At 42.0% G+C, this 23,802-nt stretch overlaps 1 protein-coding gene and 1 long non-coding RNA gene across 2 annotated transcripts; one reads left to right on the top strand and one right to left on the bottom strand.

The window, feature by feature from the left end:
* Positions 1–1,985: 1,985 nt before the first annotated feature.
* LOC102203026 (uncharacterized) lies at positions 1,986–6,138 on the bottom strand. Its single transcript, XR_311501.1, has 3 exons — positions 6,075–6,138; positions 2,674–2,791; positions 1,986–2,370 (listed from the first exon to the last, which is right to left on the bottom strand). It is a non-coding gene; the product is annotated as an uncharacterized LOC102203026 (long non-coding RNA).
* On the top strand, positions 5,818–23,798 carry kdm5a (lysine demethylase 5A). Its single transcript, XM_005725139.2, has 29 exons — positions 5,818–6,553; positions 6,680–7,022; positions 7,490–7,567; positions 8,930–9,052; positions 11,398–11,568; positions 11,837–12,031; positions 12,358–12,436; positions 12,547–12,638; positions 12,775–12,933; positions 13,187–13,306; positions 13,419–13,577; positions 14,003–14,184; positions 14,388–14,550; positions 14,643–14,762; positions 14,864–15,058; positions 15,150–15,331; positions 15,461–15,585; positions 15,717–15,867; positions 16,030–16,150; positions 16,354–16,530; positions 16,811–16,989; positions 17,089–17,407; positions 17,514–18,074; positions 18,185–18,343; positions 18,694–18,822; positions 18,917–19,064; positions 19,211–19,431; positions 19,626–20,099; positions 22,540–23,798. The coding sequence occupies exons 2-29, from the start codon at positions 6,876–6,878 to the stop codon at positions 22,843–22,845; spliced, it is 5,235 nt and encodes a 1,744-aa protein (XP_005725196.1). The 5' UTR covers positions 5,818–6,553; positions 6,680–6,875; the 3' UTR covers positions 22,846–23,798.
* Positions 23,799–23,802: the final 4 nt, after the last annotated feature.

Here is a 23,802-nt window from a genome sequence, read left to right as displayed (position 1 = left end):
CTTAACATGTCTGTTAATGTTGAAGGTAAATTCACTCAAAGTTGGTCTTTATTTTGAAATTAGGTTTCCACGTCTCTTGTCGTAATACTCAGACTTGGAGAAGGGCTCATGAGCTTGGACAAAGAAATGTGGAGCAGAGCCACTTTGTGTCAAAAGGGAAAAGTTGAGGTTTTCAGGCATCTTTTTGTAGGTTTTCCAGGTGCATCCAACTGTGAGGGAATTCAGGGAAAGAACTAGAAATCTGTGAAGAGATTATATTTCTCGGCGGACCAGGGAGCACCTTGGAACTTAAGTTCAACTTATGAACTTATAAGTCTGAAACAAACAAGTTCATGCTTTGATTGCTGAATTTCCCCATTGCTTGAGGGTCACCTTCGTTCGGTTGGTTGCCCAGGCGCGTGCTGCGTGGTGCCTTGCTGTGAGTAGCACCTGTCCTGTATTACCTGCTGCTGTCACTCACCTCCGCAGCTCACACCTGAGCCGCAGCTTCAGACCTGCTCTGCTTTAAAAGAAGCCAAACACAGTGAGCAACCCTAACCCTGACATGACGTTCCAGAGTCCACTCACACTAACCAAATAAATGCTGGTAATTTAATGAAGTCAGGCAGGGAGAGCATGTTTGTAGAAGAACAGGTTGTCCTCACCGTTTCCAAAGTTTCAGATGAACTGAAGCTGATAAAAGTTAAACTAATGATATTGGTGACTTATTATTGATTTCATTTAGACTCACTATGAGTTTTGATTTGTGGTTATGTCTGAAATTAGATTTTGATGGGAAACACTCATTGAACAGTTCACGGCTGATGTTGACGTTCAATCTTGAAACAATATCATTTTAACATAATGTTCACTCCTTCACGTTAAACTGGACCAGTGTTGGTCAAGTTACTTGAAAAAAGTAATCAGTAACTAATTACTGATTACTTCCCCAAAAAAGTAATCCCGTTACTTTACTGATTACTTATTTTCAAAAGTAATTAATTACTTAGTTACTTTTTAAAAACACGATTTACAACCTGAAGAGGTGATAAAGTGATAGATCTTTCAGCCCAATTCTACTTTTTCTACATAATCCATCATACAAAATGTAATCAAATGGAAAAGTCTCTTTTTTAAAACTTGTTTTATCAGTTTTAATCTTTTAACTTTATGCATCAAGCAAAAATTTAATTATATGCAACATTCTCTGACTTGAATAAATTAGTTTAACATTTAAAGCTATTTTCTGCACATTCCAGCACATAAAATAAAATATTTTTTGTGTTTACACTCACTCTTTCAAATAGATGCAAGTATAACACAGCAGAAAATAAATAAAGTCAAAGACTCAGCGGTCCTGTTGCTCTATTTTCACCTGTAAAGCAGGACTACGGTAGGCGGAGGTTTACCCTGGTGCAGGTGTGCCGCGGTCAGTTGAAGAATCCGCGACTTTCTCTGTGAGTTTCCCATTACGTCGTTGCGCACTCGGTGCTTGCTCGGAAGTTTAGGGGTTTTTTTCGCTGTAAAACGAAGTTTTCTTCCCACGCACGATGGACGCTAATGTTTTTGTCACTTTTTATGGAATCAAACTCAAAATAAGGTCAGTACTTCCACGCTTTAAACGCTGCACGCTCATATTCTCTCCCACAATCGATATGTGATCCATTGTTGATCTGCACACAGCTGTTGTCACTAACGGCGCACTCGCTTACGTCACTTACGTCTCGCAAAAAATCACGGTTTTAGTAACGCAGTAACGCAGCGTTCCTACGGGAAAGTAACGGTAATCTAATTACCGTTTTTGCAATAGTAATCCCTTACTTTACTAGTTACTTTAAAAAGTAATCAGATTACAATAACGCGTTACTGCCCATCTCTGAACTGGACAGAAAGCAGCTCTGTTTCAAACCTGGATCACATTGGGGTTGATGCAGGATTCCCAAATGTTAGAATGATGGAGTCACAACCACTGTTATAGGTAGAATCTGAGAACATTACAGAGCAACTTTTGTTGTAAGAAAGACTAAGACATAACGATTTGATTGTTCTTCAATTTCATTTTCATACAGAGATGTTAGTCAAAACAGACGTGAGGTGAGGGTGAAGGAGATATGGTATCAAATGAGAGGCTGTGTGGTTCACCTCTCAGTATAAACTGCTGTAAAGAAGAGAGATGCTTTACACACGTCTCTGGAAACTGTCCATGTGGGTAAATTAAGAATGTGAATAAAGAGAAGCTGTGTGGTTGAATAAAACTCATGCATCAGCCTGTTGCCTTCATCCTGCGGCAGTGCATTGAAAGCATCATTGGTGGGAGCGAAGAAGGTGAACACCACCTGCTGGTTCAGAAGCTCAGTTATACCTGCTCTCTGGATGGCATTGACCAGCATGCTGAAAACAGCAATAAATGATGTTAGATCAAATGGCAACTACACAACAACACACTAACACCTCTGTTTGCTTTCAGTCATTATGCTACACCAAACTTACAGCTTCATGATAATCTAGGCTAAGAGATGACTCACTTTTTAAAAACTACAAAAAAAATGTTTCCCTGATCCTAGTTGGTGCAGTTGCTGCTCTGTGCCTCTGTGGTGCACTGTAGAGTCATTAAAGCTGCCAATAGTTGACAGGGAGTGTTTTTGCTGTACTTTTCCATCAGAGAAACATGATTCAGATGGTAAAGATCCTCACATGAAGCGGTCATCGGCCTTCAAGACATCCATGATGTTTCCCCATTGGTGGAGTGAAGACTTTATCCACTGTGAACTTTGTCATGCGCAATGATACGGGTGTTCTCGATGCACAGGTTCTACAAAAAGAAAAAAAAATAGTGTTTAAATACATTAAAATGGACTTTGGTATCAGAAAAGATGAGTTCTAGTTTTTATTATTATACAGTTTAGATACTACTGCTAGCATGTCAGAGTGTTTCTGAAATATTTGTTGATCTGATATTTGTTGTGGAAACCTGTGAACCTTCACATTGACTATATTGAGGTTGACCACGTTGATTTTGAAGGTATCCTTCTATTTATTATTATGTTGTTTAGATTAAAAAACTGACCAACCAAAGCTTCTTCTCCATAATGTTTGTTGACCTGCAGAGGAAACCTGACCACAGGCCTGAGGGGAATCACAGACGAGTAAGAACTTTTTATGCCAATGTCTCTAAGTGCTACAGTGCTACTAGATTATTGTGTTGGTCTTTTCTTTACCATGTAAAGTTTTAAAAACAAACCTTAAAACATACTTCACATTAAAATGTAATAATTAATGGTTTAAAGACAAAGTAGATATTTTTCGATGTGCTTTGAATTTGTTATGTGAAGCTGTGTGGAAAGCAAGATGGGACCCAAATATATGACTCAGAGTAATTTGAAACACCTTTTGCCCTCTTACCAGCATATTAAGATCATTTTTCTTTCAATGTTGTTTCAGTGTTTCGCACAGAGGTTTACTGTAACACAGTAACATTTAGACTACATTGTTTTTACAATGTTATATACTTTTACTTATAACATACCATTCTTCAATTGTTTGACCTGCCTTTCTCTCCCACCACCTCTACATACAGCATAATGTCCCCCACCCAACACACACACACCACTGCAATCACCAGTTAGCCCACTCCCGACATGCACACAGCACAGCACACTGCCTCCACACCTGCCAACTGCATCACCAGTAAGCCCCTTCCCCACATATACAGCACAATGCCCCCCTGAAAAAAGGCAGACAGACGACACTTTTTAATTGTTGGTCAAGACTAACTGCTTGTAAAAAAGAAAAAAAGTCCTGACTAAACAGAGGTAAATACCTATGTTGTTAAGTTAGCTGATGATTTTTTTGCCTGGAGTTGGTTAGTTAGTTGTTCGATTGCCAGTCTAGCCTCCTGTGAGGAAAAGCCAGAAGCTGCCAGTGATGTAGCCTACTGTCAGTTTCACAGATTTGAAACTTAAGTAGCTGTTTGCTACAATACAGTCACACATTTTGGCATTGTTTACCTGCCTGTCATCCCTCCTGCTTAACTCATTGACAGCAAGCTGGTGACTGGGCCATACTGTGCAGAGGGTTTGAGAAAACCGCTATCAGAAAACTATAAAGCTAGCCATAAATCCTGGTTTTAAAGCCAGGACCTGATGCTATGAGGGGACGATACAGCCCACTGCAGCAACTGTGCCAGCCTAAGTAGTTCATCCTTCTTAAAATAAAAACACAATAAAATATTGTATTAAGTCAAATACAGTCACCTTAGCCACTGTTACCAACAGATAAAATCAAACTCTAATTCTAAAACTTAGATTTTTACGTAGCTTTTGGTTCAGAAGATGACGTAACACTCCGTATGCTATGTAAAGTGCATCCCACTGCAGCTGTTATTTATTTAGTAGTTTAGAATTGACATGGATCATGTTATGTTATAATATTTGGATTCTTATGTACTTGAGACAGCCTTCACTTCTTTATATTTTACTTCTGAGAAGCCAGAGTTTCTTGTAATTTAATTTAAAGTGGCCTTGAACAATAGTTCTCCAGGCTTTCAAAGTTTTACTCTGACATGGGCTGTTTTTCACACACATACAATCCACTTCTTAAACCTGACCATTTTCAGGGGAACACAGAAAAGGCCCATCAGATTTTGATCCACCATGCAATAGAATCTGGAATGAAGCCAAATGATAACGGTTTTATTTTTCAACATGACAGTGATCCCAAACACTGTGCCAATATAGTATAGTTAGATAGAAAAACACACACTGTAACCGCAGAGCCCGCACCTCAACATTATTGAAACAGAACAAAAGCCAGCCAACATCCGAAGCTTTGGAATGTTCTTCTAGAAGCCCGGAGAACTATTCCTGAGCACTTTTTAAAGAGATTAGAAGAAAGATTGCATAAGAGAGTTCAGCCTGTGTAGAAGTATAATGGTGTCTGTGAAGGTTCTCAGTCATCCAGGTCACAGAGGGGGATACTCCCACTAGGTTTATATCTGGGACTCTCCACCATTTGACCTTAGAACTGAAGAAGCTTCTCAGATGAGAGGTGAAACGTCTTCAAGTAACTTAAAGAAGTCCAGACGCTTTTCTTTGCAAGTATAATGGTGGTCGAACCAAATATCAACTTTCAAGCTCATAAGAATTATACAAACTCTATAAAAGTATGCATGGCAAAAACAAACTGGTGCAACTTATTCACTTAGCACAATATAAAGTCATGAGGGGTGGCTCAGGATTTACAGTTACTGTATTCTAGTAAATTATGCTGTATTAGAAATTAATCTGTCTCGGCCTATGTAAACTAGTGGCAGATATGTTCAACTTCAGCAACAAAGTGTCTAACACAATAAAGAGACATGCTCATTTACAGACATTTGGATTGTTGGAATCAACTAAGTGCACAATTACAAATAATCATTCTTTATCTTTTGCTGAGCTTTTATATACCCAGTTTACCCACGGCTTGAAACAAGCTGCCTTCCAACCAAATTTCTTCTGACACGTTGCATGTATAAACAAAATGTGTGATCAACAGGCGTATGGGGCTGCTGTGCTGATAGCCTGAGTGTGTGCCACATTAAGGAGATCCCCTTTAACCGACATCTGCTCGAAGATACATTACTGACACCGCCAACCGCATTCGTACTGCTGATTTTTCCAACACCTTTGCTTAAATGCAGAACTGTGACAGCAATCAATCCAGCAGATTTTTACAGCTAATATGAATTTATTAGCGCTTGTTACCAAATATATTTTCTTCACGCAAGCATCAAAGTTAGATGAAAAAACAGCAATGAATTCAAAAGTAATGAAACTTTTTCCGAGTGTCCATGAAAGCACCATAAGAGCTCTTCCCTTTCCTTGCTAGTTGTAGCTAGCACGTTTGCTAATCCGACTACAATAGGTATAGACGACGTTTAAATATACGGAAAGCTGCCTCCGGTAAAACAAAGCAAAGAGAGTATTGCTTTTGTATATGCGATTTCATTTAACCTGCTTAAACCACGTAGGACCGTTCTTCTCAGCCGACTGTGCCAGCTAACGTCAATGTTAGCTGCGCAACGGGAAGCGGTAGCTAAGCTTCTTTTAGCTTACCAAATTAGCTGTGTGCTAGTTCTCCGTCGCCTCAAATGCTTCAATGAATGGGGGCTGATGTGCGGAGAGAAGGAAACAGTCAACAGTGTACGCTTGGTACTAGGCTTATCCGTGTTGTTTTCAAGCTTGACTGGTGCCACCAGAGTAGGAGGACGAAGAGGCTGGAGTTTATTTTGGAGGACATCGACGAGTTCACTAGCGTGATTACGTTAGCTAGTGAACATTACAGCTAACCTTAGATAAGTTTGTTGGAAATGCATCCTCACGAAAAAAATCATGCACTGCCCAGGTAGTGCAGAAGCGATGCTAGCTTGTTTAACATAATAGACGGAGTGTTTTTGTGTGTTGGGTATTGTAAAACTTCTTCTCCAAATCGTCTGCGGCCAAATCTTCACCGCAGATTTTTTTTTTCCTCCTGAAGCTTTGGTTTGAGAGGAGCAATGGTGGCGTTTTTGGACTGACCCTGCCCTCCGTCCCAGGTAGGGGGAGGATTTGGTGGTGATACCCCGGCCTGGTTTGGCCCTCTGTTTACGGATACAGGAGTGACATGCATCATTGACTCGGTCTTGTTGTATTTTTTGCCTTCACTTTTCACATCACATTAGGTTTCGCCCCTGGGATGCTCCTGTCACTGACGTGATTTGTTATTTGGGGACATTGGAAGAATCACGATGGACACTAAAGAAGAAGAAGGAAGAAACAATTGCAGCTAACACAATTATGGACTCCTGAGGCTCAACTTTGCGCACTTTTATCCCTGATATATTTTTTTAAAGACTGTGTCACTGGACGGACGCCGATATGTCTGCGTTTGCGGAGTTCGTGCCCCCTCCTGAATGCCCGGTGTTTGAGCCGAGTTGGGAGGATTTCTCGGATCCTTTGGGATTCATCAACAAGATCCGACCTATTGCAGAGAAGACGGGCATCTGCAAAATCCGACCCCCTCAGGTATTTTTTTTAAATAAAACTGAAGGTCTGCAGAGGTTTTTGGTTTGTTGTCTCTTTGTGATCCTGAGCTGGCTTACTTTGGGCCTGCGTGGATTTTACGAAACGCAGCGACGCTACTAGTTGCCATTAGTCTAAATAGAGGTCAAACGAGGCTCAGTTTCTTTTCAGTTTTTAATTAAACATTTTTGACACTGCTTTCCGTTTGTTGTTCAGAAAAATTGTGGGCGGAAGTGCGAAGAAAATGTAGCTGTTTTCCTCACTCCCACCTGGTGTTTTGGTTTTAAAGTGGTGGCTAGCTAAGTTAAAGTGGAACGATGGTAGACATTGGGCCTAATGGCGTCTACATGCATATATGCAACAGATACATTTCGATTTTTACTTTAAACTAGTCACGTGTTGTCACAATGATTTCCTTATTGCTCAGGTTGTTTTGGTGAATGTAATATTTCTTTTCTGTTGTCAATCAGGACTGGCAGCCTCCGTTTGCCTGTGATGTACGCAACTTCCGGTTCACTCCTCGGGTGCAAAGGCTGAATGAACTTGAGGTGAGTTTGCCACAAATGAATGAATAAATAAAATAACTCCAGTCATTGTTTATGAGACTGAAGCCATTATTGTTACTGTTTTGGCTGTGTGTATGTGTAGATAATTAAGATTCAAGATCCTTTATTTGTCACATGCATAGTTATGAGTACAACACACAGTGGAACGTGTCCTGACACACTCCTTGACTGTACAAAAAGAGAGAACATTATGTACATTAAGTGAATTATACAAAAGACCACATTATATGCAGTAAGTAAGTGAATTATGTACATTAAGTGAATAAAATAAAATAAAACAATCTGGAAATGTTTAAATTGAAAATCTAAAAATGTACATTGTGCAGTGGGTGTTAAAGTGTCTAGTGCTGTAGTAAAGGCGAGAAGAATCAGGTTGGGATGTGTTGAGAATAAGTCCTCTCTCAGTCACTTATGAATGCTGTGGGTGGGGAGTGGGGCGGCATGTTCTGGTTTAGGACACAGATGGCCTGGGGATGGCCTAGAAGCTTATCTTGAATCTCTCTGTTCTTGCCCGGATGGTGCGGAACCTTCTGCCTGATGGAACAGTTGGTTGGGACGGGTCCTTCAATATCTGAGCTTCTCTAGGTGTAGATGTCCTGTAGGGAGGGGAGAGCAGTCGTGCAGCAGCGTTCTGCTGTATGGATCACTCTCTGAAGAGCTTTTTGATCCTTAACACAGCTGTTCCTATACAAGGATGCAGTGTTCTGTTTGAGGATGCTGTCCACAGCGCCTGCATAGAAAGTCCTGAGGATCACTGGGGAGACCCCGAACTTCCTCAGTTGTCAGAGGTGGTACAGGCACTATGTAGCCTTTTTGGACTGGACCTGAATGGGGGCAGACCATGTCGGGTCTGAGGAGATGTGGACACCAAGAAAGAAAAGTCTCACTCAGGGGGGAAAAATACACTGCAGTTTTTATTTTGACTAGGAAAAGGTTATTAAAACAAAACAAAAAGCTGCATTATTATTTTTTTCAGTTTAGTTTTAATTGTGTCCAACGTTTGATGTCATGGATGCCCTTAAAGTCAAATTTTGGATAGGTGTTGTTTCAGTTCAGGGCACCAGGACAGCTGCAATGTTGTTTTATATATATATTAGAAATGCGCAGGTTATCATTATCAGACTGCATTACCTATTTTTTACTGATCTCAAACAGTATTTATGTATGGAAGTTGTCGAAATAGATCTGGTGTCTGGACATACTGTTGTTGTTTTTTTTTGTGTTGTTTTTTCCCCCCAATGCAAATTTCTTGGTTTTCCTGGCACCAAAATGTGGAAACAAAATGAATACCAGCCTCTGATTTTTCTAATCTGTCTTTTTACTCTTTCTCTGCTGCTTTTCCAGGCGCTCACTCGCGTAAAGCTCAACTTTCTGGATCAAATTGCAAAGTTTTGGGAGCTGCAGGGATCTAAGATTCGATTCCCTCATGTGGAGAGGAAACTGTTGGACCTCTACCAGCTCAGCAAGGTGGAACCAGTCAGCATGGATGTGTTTTCTTTTTTCTGTTTGTTTGTTTGTTTGTTTTTGTTTTGTGTTCAGATTTTTGTTTTTTAACCTAAAAATTGATTATTTGTTTTTAGTGAACTTTTGTAAATAAGGACCTAGGGCTGCTCAATTAATCGAATTTTAATCACGATTACGATCTGGGCTTTCAACAATCATTAAAAATGACTGAGCCGATTATTAGCACCTCCCTCAAGCTTTACTCTCGCGCTGCTCCGTGTGGCAAATCGAGCGCACCTCTCTGCATTTCGAACACGTGTCACAACAATTAAGAGGACCCAAGGGAAGCTCGGAAAGCTAAGCAGAAGTTATTTGGAGAGGAGAGTGACTGCCGTTGGTTGAAAAGAGAGGTAAAAAAAACCCCCAAACTTCAGTGGTGTGGAAACATTATGGGTTCGCGGAGTCAGACGTGGATCAAGTAGACACAGTGTGTAAACTTTGCTACGGTGGGGTAGCTGCACCACAGAACAACACTGCAAAGTTCACTAAACATAGATGTTTACATTTTTCATTTATTTCTTATATTGCAAACATTTGCACTGTTATCAGTATTTGCACACTATTTTATATTATTTTTTAAAGTCATTATTCAATACATTGTTATTGTTAACCCTTTAAAGCTGGTCAGAGCAGCATGCTCCGTTTTGTGTAACTATTTTTAAATCCCTGTAGAATCTGAATCATGTAAGCTAGCGCAACAATTTTTTTTGCATATGAAAGTTACATCTTATGCCATCAGCTTGTCCTCGGTCACGGTTTCCTTCCACATAAAGCTTTGCAAAAAATTGCATAAAAAGCGCTTGCAGGAACAAAAACATAATATTCTAGAAACACGCTTTGCCAATCCGATCAGCTGTTCATAACACCTCCCACATTGAAACAGACGTCAGCGCGAACTATCGCATGTCCGCCATTTCCTGTCCGAAACGGGAAGTGACGCCATATTCGCGGAAAATGTAGTTTTTTACTTGTAGGCCTTAAAAGCCTATACTGGTGTTTTTATAAGTAATGTTTGACTTTTCTGAATAGTTCCTGGGATGCTTAGAACTCGAATTGCACTGCTGGAAATAGTTTATTTTGATGCACCTGCTGTTTTCTATGGAAGCCCGTTTCCGCCACAAAAAAAAAAAAAAAAGGATCCATAACTCAAAATTTCGAGTTATTTTCTCGAAATTTTGAGAAAAGCAACTCGAAATTTTGAGTTAGCGCTGCCAATCAGTAATCTACGTGAATGACGTCATTTCCATGTTACCCGGAAGCTGAAGCCCTCAGCTACAAATGCTACAGCTAAGCTGTATTACATCCAGTCGTGAATGCACAGATTGCTGAGTGTTTTCAGCCTGGCTTCACAAATGATGAAATCCCTGTGTTATTAGCTGAATCACATGGTGTTACTATCAGCAAACATACTTTAATTTGTTGGGATCCGTTTTTGAGTGCGCGGTCCTGCACCATATGCTTCCGGGTAACAAGAAAGCGACCTCATTCACGTATATATTTTTGATTGGCAGAGCTAACTCGAAATTTTGAGAAATGTAACTCGAAATTTCGAGTTATATTTCTCGAAATTTCAAGAAAATAACTCAAAATTTTGAGAAAATAACTCGAAATTTCGAGTTATGGATACTAGCTTCTTCTTTTTTTTTTTAGTGGCGGAAACGGGCTTCCATAGTTTTCTTTGCAAATTTGCATCATAGGATTGTTTTTTTTGTTTTTCCTGCAGTATATAAAAATTGCTGTATCTCCAAAATAAAACTATGAAGACACTCAAAATAAATTTCCTGTTGTTGTAAACTATTTTTTGCAACTTTTTTGTATTTAAAGTTTTGAGGGATAAACCTCTTAAATTTCTCCAAGTAGAAATATATGTAAAGAAAACAAAAACGATTTTCAATTTTTTTGTAGCTTATTGCACTTTTTTGCAATTAATGTAGTTACTATGGACTTAATGCATACATATTATTAAAATATGGGCTATAACAGTTGTATTGATGTATAGCAACTTGAAATGCTCCCACAAATGGCACTACAGCATGTAAAAAAATAATATAAGCTCTGGCGGACTTGGTTCTATGGTAGGTCTTAAAGGGTTAAATAAATATCGTCAAATAATCAAGATCTCAATTTCAGTGAAAATAATCGTGATTATCATTTTTGCCATAATCGAGCAGCCCTATAAGGACCCTTCGGCAGCACAAAAAAAAAGTTTATTTATTTATTTTTTACCTTATGATGTTAAAACATATTTTGGATGATTAGATTAAGTGGTAAGAGCTAAAAAAAAAATGTTTTCCTTGTGTGCATTAAAGATTGTGTCATCCGAGGGCGGCTTTGAGACGGTGTGTAAAGAAAAATTATGGTCCAAGGTGGCCAGCCGAATGGGCTACCCTGCTGGAAAAGGCACCGGGTCTCTTCTACGTTCTCACTATGAGAGGATCCTTTACCCCTATGAGCTCTTCCAGACTGGAGCTACACTAACTGTGAGTGGTGCTGAATGCTGTTTAACTGCATTTTATATCATAATTGGGAGGAAAACAACAGCTAATATGTTTTAGACCATCATAAGTAGATTCTGAGGTTTCTTGTCTAAATTGCATATATATGTATAGTACTTAGGGAAGTTTCTCCCAAAACACTTCATACTGTATATAAATGTCCTGTTACTAATAGCTTGTAATAACCTTTGGGCCAAATAACATCCTGGTTTTCTTCGGTAACCTATTCAGTGATCATTTTGCCTCCGATTAGGGCCTCCAAAGGTTGTATGATGAGGGAAATGATGGGGATGAGGTAGATGAGGGAGTTGGCGAGGAGGCTGTAGAGGAAGAGGAGCACGATGAGGAGGATGAGAAGGATGAGAAAGATAAAGATGGAGAAGGTGATGGATTGCAAACCAAAGAGCGGCTACTGCCAGAGAGACGATCCAGGCGCCTGAAATCAGAGGTAAAGTGAAGCTGCTCAGACATTAACTCCGAGTTGAGTGTGTAACCCACGCTGACCTAAAATTAAAAATTCCATGAGCACTAATGCGTTTCATTGAGTGTAACATTTGATAACATTGTTGCAAATGGGTCATGAAGTTATCATTTGTAGCAGAACAATTAGTCCCCCAAAATAAAAGTTTAAAAAAGTGCTTGACACGTTAACTTTTGGCATTCCCTCTGCACATCCAGATTCCTAACTGTGTCAGGAATGACTGAGGATGTCTTAACATTTAGCAGGATCACTTTGTTTCACAGTCTAATGCTGTTATTGTTGTTGTTCTCTAGCGGGAAAACAAGGAGCCAAAAACCCTTAAAATCTTTGGAGCGAGTCCCAAGATGGTCGGCTTGGAGATCGTATCAGCTGGTAAACAAAAATTTTGATTGACTTGTGTAGGCTTTGTTTTTGTTATGTTTTGTTTTTAAACACAAAAACCAAGAGCCACTCCTCTTACTGTAGTTTTCCAATTCACTTAGATGATGGATTCAACAAGAAGCAGCGGCACCTCAAAGCCCAGGCCTTCGCCATCAAGATGAGACCACGCAAGGAGACTCTGGAGGTCAACTTTGTGAGTGTGATTTCATCATTTCATTGTGTTAAGTGTCAAAATTAACCATGTTATTCAATACCACAACATTTTTTGCATCTTGTTTTGTTTTCCCTTTAAAAAAATAAATAAATAAAAATGTGGCGCTAACCCTCAGATCGACCTTTATCTCTGCCTTGTGTGTGGACGAGGGGACGAAGAGGACCGGCTCCTGCTGTGTGATGGCTGTGACGACAGCTACCACACCTTCTGCTTGATCCCACCTCTGCAGGACGTACCCAAAGGAGACTGGCGGTGCCCTAAGTGTGTTGCTGAGGTAGGCGCTGAAATGTGCTTTTATTCTCCCTGAGCCATCTGTGGTATACCACAAATGTTTCTCATGTCAAAGATTGGTGCTCTTACAGTTACTATAGTACTCATCATACCAAGTATATGGGTGAAGACTGAAAGAAATATATAGAACAGAGAGACAAAAGTCTGTTTCTAGCAACCAACCTAAAGTTTAATTACTCCAATGGGCGTGGCTTCAACAGCAGTAACTCTAATGAATTGTTCATGCTCCTACACAGGAATGTAGTAAGCCTAGGGAGGCATTTGGCTTCGAGCAAGCTGTGAGGGAGTACAGCCTGCAAAGCTTCGGAGAGATGGCCGACCACTTCAAGTCTGACTACTTCAACATGCCTGTTCATGTATGTGAAATCTACTCAGTAGAGCTAGAATGAGTAAACGGATGCTGCTCTCAAGCCTTTCAGCGAAGATCTAAAACAGGATATGTCATAAGATCCATCTTACACTCCTCAGATGGTCCCCACAGAGTTGGTGGAGAAGGAGTTCTGGCGTCTGGTCAGCAGCATTGAGGAGGATGTCATCGTAGAGTATGGAGCAGACATCAGCTCCAAGGATGTCGGCAGCGGATTCCCTGTCAGGGACGGAAAGAGGAGGCTGATGGGAGATGAGGAGGTGAGAAGATGGTTACACGGTGTAAATATCGTAACGTGGTGATGTGTTGACTTGACAAAAGTTGAAAAGTAACACGTAGAGACAGAATTGTTCAAGTAAACTGTGTATGCAATCCAATGAAAAAGCAACACAGGGGTTACCTAGAGTGTGTCAAACACTTGTACAATGGACAGTCAAGTTTAAAAAACTAATAAAAGTAATATTTTTCTTCTTTTTTTCCCCCCCCCAAATGCCATCACTGATGGGGAGGCACATTTGTCAGCTCATTTTCTCATATATTCTGCTAAATATTTTTAATTGCACACACATCATCTTATTTAGTATTTTATTGACTGGTTCCATCTAGCAAACTCCAGCCTCCAGTCTATTTATTTAATACTTTCAAATTTGCTCTGAATAGAAGCCCCCTTTTCCTTTCCTGTTAGGAGTATGCAAACTCAGGCTGGAACTTGAACAACATGCCAGTGCTGGAGCAATCTGTGCTCACCCACATCAACGTGGACATCTCAGGCATGAAGGTACCCTGGCTCTACGTGGGCATGTGTTTCTCCTCCTTCTGCTGGCACATCGAAGACCACTGGAGCTACTCCATCAATTTTCTTCACTGGCAAGTTTATGAAGTATAGTTTTGGAAGCAACAGATAAGTAGTAGTGTTGATGAAAACAAAATTCTGCATGTCAGTGGTAATCCTTTGCTTCAGTAGGGCTTTTATAGTTGATCTTATGTTTATGTCTGCCCTGTGGAGTTATGGTACAATAGAAGCCCTAAATATTAAAAGAACATTCTGATGTCTTTCTTCTGTTCTTCAGGGGAGAACCCAAGACTTGGTATGGAGTCCCGGCCTCTGCAGCAGAGAAATTAGAGGCTGTCATGAAAAAGTTAGCTCCAGAGCTTTTTGACTCCCAGCCTGACCTCCTTCATCAGCTTGTCACCATCATGAATCCCAACGTCCTCATGGAGCATGGTGTCCCTGTATGTAGCCCGTACTCTGGGTTGGAATTTGATCTGGTTAAATATTCATGGATATTCATGTTTATTTATTACATATATATTCCTCTCCTCAGGTGTACAGGACCAATCAGTGTGCCGGGGAGTTTGTGGTTACCTTTCCCCGGGCCTACCACAGCGGCTTCAACCAGGGCTACAACTTTGCAGAGGCTGTTAATTTCTGCACAGCTGATTGGGTGAGGGAGCAAAAATACAAACTCCTCTTTTATTTTAAATATTGAATTTTTTATGTATATTATTTTGCCAAAACTTTGCTCGTTTTTCGCCCATTCTTCAGTTGCCAATGGGCCGTCAGTGTGTTGCCCATTACCGGCGTCTCCACCGGTACTGCGTTTTCTCCCACGAGGAGCTGCTTTGCAAGATGGCTGCAGATCCCGAGAGCCTCGACGTGGAGCTGGCTGCTGCCGTCTATAAAGAAATGCAAGAGATGATGGATGAAGAAACAAAACTCAGACAGGCTGTCCAGGAAATGGTGAATGTTTTTCTTTTTTGTTTTGTGGATGTTATACATGTAATGCAACCCATTCTGATTATTTGAGCATCGCTTTCCTCATTGCCAACAGGGGGTACTGTCGTCCGAGCTGGAGGTTTTTGAACTCGTTCCGGACGATGAGCGTCAGTGCTACAAGTGTAAGACCACCTGTTTCCTGTCTGCGCTGACCTGTTCCTGCAGCCCAGACCGACTGGTTTGTCTCCACCACGCAAAAGATCTCTGTGACTGTCCTCTTGGCGACAAGTGTCTTAGGTGGGATTTTTTTTCCTTTTTTTAATTCATGGCGTAAACTTTAATCATGTTAAGAGTTGCACAAGCTTGTGTTGGTAGTAAATTCTTAAAACAAATTTTCATGTGCAGTTTTTGTCCAATCCATTCCAGGTATCGCTATGATCTGGAGGAGTTCCCCTCCATGCTGTATGGCGTGAAGACTCGGGCTCAGTCTTATGATACCTGGGCAAAGAGGGTCACAGAAGCCTTGGCTGCAGACCAGAAAAACAAAAAAGGTCTCTGTTTTATTGCATTATAAACTACAAGCATTTTGTTCCCTAAATTTAGCTATTTATGTCTTTATTATATCTAAATCCTTTCTCATCTTTGTTTTCTCCTGCTCTTTCTTTCTGTCACTCTCTCACAGATCTCATTGAACTCAAAGTTTTGCTCGAGGACGCAGAGGACAGAAAGTATCCTGAGAACGCTTTGTTCCGTCGCCTGAGGGAGATGGTCAAAGAGGCAGAGACGTGCTCCTCTGTAGCCCAGCTGCTGCTCAGCCGCAAGCAGAGGCACAGGTCAGGACAATGATTTGTGCTGATTTACCGCTTGCAAGTTACTGGGCCTGATATCAGTTTTTTAAAAAGTCTTTTCAGTATTAATTTTGTAGGTGGTTTTGTTCAAAGAGGAACTAAATCTTTGGGGTTTTTTCTCCCCTCTTTTTCTATGTGCATCTCCAGTAGCCGCCTACGTTCTGAGAGCAATCGCAATCGGACCAAATTGACTGTGGATGAGCTGAAAGCGTTCGTAGAGCAGCTGTACAGGTTACCCTGCATCATCAGCCAGGCGCGACAAGTCAAAGTTAGTTCCATGTGTCGATACATAGATCCCAATTATAATTGTTTTTTTGTTTTGTTTTGGGGGTTTTTAAATTTTGTTTTTGCCTCTCTTGTGTAATTTTCTCTGCTCCCCCCGCTCATTCAACCAATACTCTTAAACCACTCCCTGACATTTCCTACTTTTCCTTTACCTCTAAATGTGTCTGTCACTGCCTGTATTGCCAGGAGTTACTGGAGAATGTGGAGGACTTTCATGAACGGGCCCAGGTGGCGCTGTCAGATGAGATGCCAGATTCCTCCAAGCTGCAGGCGCTGTTGGATCTGGGCAGTGGCCTGGATGTGGAGCTGCCAGAGCTGCCCAGACTCAAACAGGAGCTCCAGCAGGCCCGGTGGCTTGATGAGGTGAGCCCACATCAGGCGATATGAGTTGTTGTCCTTGCAAAAACACAAGGTTTTCCACTTTTGTTACCAAGCGGAAATGAAAAGGAGTCAACTTAAGACTAACATCGTATTGCTCTCCGTTTCTGTAGAATGTTATCATATTGTTAGAACTATTTAGATTTCTAAGTAGTTCTGTGCCAGTGTAAAGGAAGAAAAATCTTTGCAGTGACAGATATGAGTCAAAATCATAAACATCAAAAGATTGAGCAAAACAGAGACTGAGAACATCATCAAATTTCAGGTGCGTGCCACCCTTGCTGAGCCCCACCGCGTCACTTTGGAGCTCATGAAGAGGCTGATCGACTCTGGGGTGGGTTTGGCACCGCACCATGCCGTGGAGAAGGCCATGACTGAACTCCAAGAAATCCTTACCGTGTCAGAGAGATGGGAGGATAAAGCTCGCGCCTGCCTGCAGGCCAGGTAAGGTTTCACATGTGAATGGAGATCTAAATTACCCATAAAAGTCTACCTTTTAAAATCAGACGGTTCACACATTTGTTTGTGCTCTTATAATCTTAGACCTCGTCACAGCATGGCAACGCTTGAGAGCATTGTGCTGGAAGCTCGGAACATCCCAGCGTATCTACCAAATATTTTGGCTCTCCGAGAGGCCCTGCTAAAGGCCAAGGAGTGGACCTCCAAGGTGGAGGCCATCCAAAACGGCAGCAGCTATGCTTACCTGGATCAGCTGGAGAGCCTGCTGGCCAGGGGCCGCTCCATCCCTGTGCGGCTCGATCCGCTAGCTCAGGTGGAGTCTCAGGTAGCTGCAGCTCGAGCCTGGAGGGAGAGGACTGCTCGCACGTTCCTCAAGAAGAACTCCACGTACACACTGCTCCAGGTGGGCTGTCATGGAAACATTTGATGTTACTTGTGGCTGAGATGCAGAAATATTTAAATATCTTTAATTTAAAGTCTGTATGATAATTATAACAAATATCTCTTAGGTCCTCAGTCCTCGTGTGGACATTGGCGTATACGGCAACAGCAAGAGCAAGCGAAAGCGTGTTAAGGAGCTCATGGAAAAGGAGAGGGGCGGCTTTGACCCAGACACCCTGAGTGATCTGGAGGAGAACTACGAGGAGGTGCGGGACCCTTCTACTGTTGTAGCAGCTTTCAAAGCCAAAGAGCAGAAAGAAGTGGAGTCCATTCACTCACTCCGAGCTGCAAATTTAGCTAAGATGGCCATGGCAGATCGCATCGAAGAGGTCAAGTTCTGTTTGTGTCGAAAGACTGCCAGCGGCTTCATGTTGCAGTGCGAACTTTGTAAAGACTGGTTCCACGGAGCTTGCGTCCCTCTGCCTAAGACTGGATCTCAGAAGAAGATTGGTGTGAATTGGCAGAGCAATAGTAAAGACTCCAAATTCCTGTGTCCGCTGTGCCAGCGATCACGGAGGCCGAGATTAGAGACCATTCTGTCATTGTTAGTTTCACTGCAGAAGCTACCAGTGCGTCTGCCAGAAGGAGAAGCATTGCAGTGTTTGACTGAGAGGGCAATGAGCTGGCAGGTACGCATATAAATTACAATGCCTAACTGGTAGCATACGAGCTTCTCAGTGTTTTTTCTTTTGGTCTCTGCTTATTACCTGCGCTTATGTTGGTTAAACTTTCTTAACAGGACCGAGCACGCCAAGCTCTGGCCACAGAGGAGTTGTCCTCGGCCCTGGCGAAGCTGTCTGTGCTGAGTCAGCGTATGGTCGAGCAAGCTGCGAGGGAGAAAACGGAGAAGATCATCAACGCTGAGCTGCAGAAAGCCGCTGCCAATCCTGACTTACAGGTACTTTGATCATTAATAATTTTGCATGGTTAGAAATTCTCTTTGAGATACAGATTGATGCTTTGGATGTAAATGTGCACTTCACCAGCAGAGGGCAGGAGTCTGTAAAAAGATAAAAAGGCCAGTGGATGGCTTAGCAGTCTGAAAGTTCACATTTCAGACTGGTGAGTTGAAACCTGAAATTAAATCTACCCTCTAGGGAAATTATCAGGCAAAACAGTTCTTATTCAACAACAGGCTGAAGAATCATTGCTGTTTTGCTTTTATTTCTTTGATAAGTTCAGTAGATAAAACCTTTCCTGTGAGAAGAAATTTTAAAGAGTACGTGTGTGTTTGTGTGTGTTTCCCAGGGTCATATCCAAACTTTCCAGCAGTCTGGTTTCAGCAGAGCCACGTCACCGCGTCCCTCTGTGGACTACGACGACGAGGAAACTGATTCAGACGAAGACATCAGGGAGACTTACGGATATGACATGAAGGTATGGGAGGCATCAGTGGTGTGATTTAAATTGGGGTGTCATAGGACTTTATTTTGACTTCTTGTGTTGTTGTTGTATGACTGTTTGGCTCCAGGACCCTGGTGAGGTGAAGCCCTACCTGTTCTGTGATGAGGAGATTCCCGTGAAGTCAGAGGAGGTGGTCAGTCACATGTGGCTGGCTGCCACGCCTTCCTTCTGTGTCGAGCACGCTTACTCTTCAGCCTCCAAGTCCTGTGTTCAAAGTGAGGCCGCATTTATTTAATACAATCCCTTTGCTTTGAGTCTGTTTACCCATTGTTTCCTCTTGGCATTTATTTGCATAATAAACAATTACATTAACTACTCCTTGGGAGATTCCCATTTCATACTCAAAATATTTACATTTCAGATCTGGGTACACCCAGAAAGCAGCCCAGGAAGACCCCGCTGGTACCTCGGAGCCTTGAGCCACCTGTTCTTGAGCTGTCCCCGCAGGCTAAAGCCCAGCTGGAGGACCTGATGATGCTTGGAGACCTGCTGGAGGTGTCCCTGGATGAGACCCAGCACATCTGGAGAATCCTGCAGGCCACTCACCCACCCTCTGAGGAGAGATTCCTGCAGGTCATGGAGGTAGGAAGTTCAGCCATTGTGCAACCTGATTGCACAGCTGGATAGGGACTTAATGCTGAGATTAATCATTTTTGTTTGTTCTGATGGTGTAATTACACACAATGTATGCAGTAAATGCAGAATAAGAAATGGCAGTGATCGCTCTCATTTGCTCTTTTTTTTTTTTTTCCCCCTCCCCCTTCCTTTCTTTCCAGCCTGACGACTCTCTGATTGAAAAGCCTCTGAAGATCAAGCTCAAAGATTCCGAGAAGAAACGGAAACGCAAATTGGAAAGAGCCGAGCACCACCACATGCTGATGGCTGCTGCAGCTGCCAGTGGAACTTCAGCGATGGGAGATATCCGACTGCCCAAGTCCAAAGACTTAAAGAGGGTGGGTCTGGAGCTCGGCCTTGGGGGTAAACCCAAAAAGAAAAAACTTAAAATCAACCTGGAAAAGAATCGGGAAATGAAGCAACTGGCCAAACGGTTGGCCAAAGAGGAGAAGGAGAGAAAGAGGAAAGAGAAAGCGGCCGCAAAGGCAGAGGCCATCAGGGAGGGGATGGAGAAGAGGAAGGAGAAGAAGATTCTTGACATTCCCTCGAAGTATGATTGGTCGGGGGCAGAGGACTCCAATGATGAGAATGCAGTGTGTGCAGCCAAAAACTGCCAGAGGCCGTGTAAAGATAAGGTGAGCACACCTGTCATTATCCTCCATAACTAACTAACTAACATTTCAATTCAGTTTCATTTATACAGTGCCAAATAACAACAACAACAACAACAATCGCCTCAAGGCACTTGCGACCGAGTTTCACCATTGTAGATCCAGATGTGTGTTGAAAGGGGTACAAAGGGGAAATCATAGATGTTTGATGGACACAATCTTAACATTAAGATTGTGTCCATCAAACTTAATGATGTCAGTGCGCCCCAGGGTGGCTGTGACTACAATGTAGCTTGCCATTCACACACTGGTGATGGCAGTGTGTGAATGTGTGTGTGAATGGGTGGATGACTGGTTGTGTAAAGTGCTTTGGGGTCCTTAGGGACTAGTAAAAGCGCTATACAAATACAGGCCATTTACCATTTTTACCATTATATAATATGTTGAAAAATTGTTGAATATTCTTAATCTTATTTGTGTCATTACTTTATTGTGATCCATCGTGGTCTCAGAGGTTATTCCCTGCTCACCTGGTTTAAATGTGGACTCAAACCTGGGGAGCAAGGAAACTAAACTGATCTCACATGATTCAAGGTAGTAGACCACATCTACGTCCTTGAAATAGAACTGAAATATAGTTTATTATGAAGAATTTTATGTCTACAAATACATTTTGTTAGTACCTGGTTGGATGCATCTCAGCTCTCAATATTGTTGAATCTTGGCATAGATTCAACAAGGTGCTGGAAACATTCTTCAGAGATTTTGGTCCATATTGATCTGACAGCATCAAAGAGTGGCTGCAGATTTGTCAGCTGTACATCCATGGTGTATATCTCCCGTTCCACCATGCACTAAATGGGTTCTAGAGGACTGAGATCTGGTGACTGGTGGAGTCCTTGTCATGTTCAAGATTCTAGTTTGCGATGATTTGAGCGTTGTGACGTGATCCTGCTGGAAGTAGCCATCTACAAAGCTATGTACAAAGTGTGTATACGGTGGTCATTAAGTGGCATGGTCAGGACATGGTTTTATTTACTGTTGCCTTCCTTTCAGCTTGAAGTAGTCTGCCCATTCTCCTCTAACTTCTGGCATCGACAAAGCATTTTCTCCCAGTGAACTTCTGCTCACTAGATATTCACCCTAGAGATGGTTGTGTGGGGTAAACCCCAGATCAGTAGTCTCTGAAGTACTCAGCCTAGCCCATCAACAACCATGTCACATTCAAAGTCACCTAAATCACCTTTTCCTCCTTGTTCTAATGCTCAAGTTGAACTGCATCAGGTCATGTTGACGTTGTCTACACCCCTAAATGCAGTTGATTTGCTGGCATATGATTAGTTGTACAGCAAGCACGAGCAGAGCTTTCAAAGTCTTGATGTGGATTTTGTCAGGGCTCTGTATCTACTGATGTTCTGCACTGTGAAATTCCCTTAAGCCCATATTGACTGCACGAAATCAAACACACTGCAGTGTTAAACTGTAGGTCTCCATGATTGTGTCGTGATGTTCGCATGGTGTCAGACGGAACATCAGTCTGCATACAGAGCCGCTCGACAGTTTGATGATTCCATCTGAGGAGACTGGGAAATACTGTGGTGTCGTTCACTGAATGTGTGTTTGTTTTATTAAACCAGAGTGGATAACAAACATTTCTCACAATGAACATCGGGTACCTTTTTATTGAATAGTAACAGCTGGTAACCGCACTGGAACACCTCAAAGAGAGTTAGACATAACATATTAACAAGGCCACCTGATGTCGTCTTGATCAGAAACACTACTGCAGACTGCACAAAGTTAACCAGTGGCTAGTCTTCTTCTCTCTTGAGTCTGCGCTGCCAATCAAATCTAAGGAATCATTAGCCCTACAGTTCTGTCCTTTGATTAACCGATGATTTATCCAGGGCATACTCGTGACTGTAGCCCAAAAAGATGGCATAGTGCTGTGTTAGTCGCTACTTTGAAAGGAAGGTAACCTTTAAAAGAAAATGATAATAATTTACTTCAAATTTTTTTAGCTTCACGTTACAGCAAAAACCACTTTTTTCTAGCTGCGCTGGTAAATACATTTGTTTTTGTTTTGTTATTTCTAATGTTTTGAAAATCAACAATTGAAGTGTGTCCAAGATGATCTACTCTGTTGTAGTCATGTATTCCAGTAAATAACATCAAACATTAGTTGAACAGTGACTGACTTGTAGCTGTGAAACAGACTTCTTTAATTGCTAATGCAGTATGTTCATTAAAATTCTTGAATTAAAGCTGCAGCTTCTTTTCAAATTTGTTGTTGTGGTGAAAAAAGCAAGTTTGTTTCACTGTCCAGACTGACGTGATTGAGTGCTGTTAAATATTATCTTTGAATTTAGTGTCTTGCTTGACAAAGTCATTGTCATTGTCTCACTCACTCACATTTCTGAATTCATCACGTGAGTTTTTTGTTCTTTTCTCTCCTATTTCCCAGGTCGACTGGGTTCAGTGTGATGGCGGCTGTGACGAGTGGTTCCACCAGGTCTGTGTGGGTGTGTCATGCGAGATGGCCGAGAATGAGGACTACATCTGCATGGACTGTTCCCGGAAGGCCACCGGTGGAGGAATGACCGTCGAGGAGGTGTCGGAGGAGAGCGTCGTTGTGCTGACAACGTCAATGTGCGGCAGCAGCGTGCAGAGTGTGCCATCGTCATCGGTGATTGCCTCCTGGTCATCGGCTTCTCACTTAAACCCAGCGACATCACATCAGCAACAGCAGGATTCTCAGCAGGGCAGTTAGCACTTAAAAAAACATGGGCCAATGACAGAACTTCACAAGATGCCCAGTATCCAGGCTAGTTTTTTAAACCTCAAGACAAGTTAACAGTTCCTGTAACTGTTGGGAGTGTCAAGCACAAGAAAAACGCTCCTGTTTCCGAGTGCTGAGATCTGCAAACAGACTTTACATGTGTCAGCCACAACATTAAAAACCAAAAGCGAGTAAAGTGAATGACCTCGATCATCTCGTTGCAGTGCGTCACTCAGCCGGGAAGCCATTGGTATCGGTATTCATGTGGGTGATACTGTTACCATCCACCCAAATGTGGCTAATTTGCTCCTGTATGACAGAGGTCCTGTTCACAAACGGCTCGTCATTACACTCGAGGTGTTGAAATGGCCTCCCCACATGTCAGTCCATCCACAGGATGCACCAGAATAAGCCCGATCGCTGCATCTGCTGCAATATCTTGGCGCCCGCAACCGGAAGACACCCTCTGAGGTCCTGTGACCTTGCTTCAAAGGGCCAGACCTGTTTTGATGTCACAAAGGGGACTCACAAAATATTAGGCAGATGGATTTAATGTTGTGGCCTCTCTGTATAATCCCCCTACAGCAGTTTAGGTCTAGAAAAACCTGCCGTCTTCATCCTGGTCCTCAGTTCAGCAGTAACAAGGCATTAATAACTTACCTGCAGTCAAACACTCACTTATTCCAGCTGTTGTATTCAGTGGCAAACAGACAAATTTGTTCCCAGCTCCAGGACATTAGTTCCCCTTCTGTCCCTCTTGCCAGGCCCTTGAGACAGTAACATCTCAATAAGTAGGTCTTGACTAGGAAAAACAAATGGTTGTATTGTAGTGGAATTATTTATAATGTACATAGCTTTTAAGGCAGTTAAACCAATGGATTGTGGCTTTTTGTTTTGTTTTGTTTTGTTTCTCACCTTTAATAAATTCTTCCTAGTCAAATAAGTACA

The sequence above is a fragment of the Pundamilia nyererei genome, unplaced genomic scaffold (assembly GCF_000239375.1).
Source record: "Pundamilia nyererei isolate P.nyererei 1_Seehausen unplaced genomic scaffold, PunNye1.0 scaffold00014, whole genome shotgun sequence".
Lineage (NCBI taxonomy): Eukaryota > Metazoa > Chordata > Actinopteri > Cichliformes > Cichlidae > Pundamilia > Pundamilia nyererei.
This window is presented reverse-complemented; position numbering and strand designations above follow the sequence as displayed.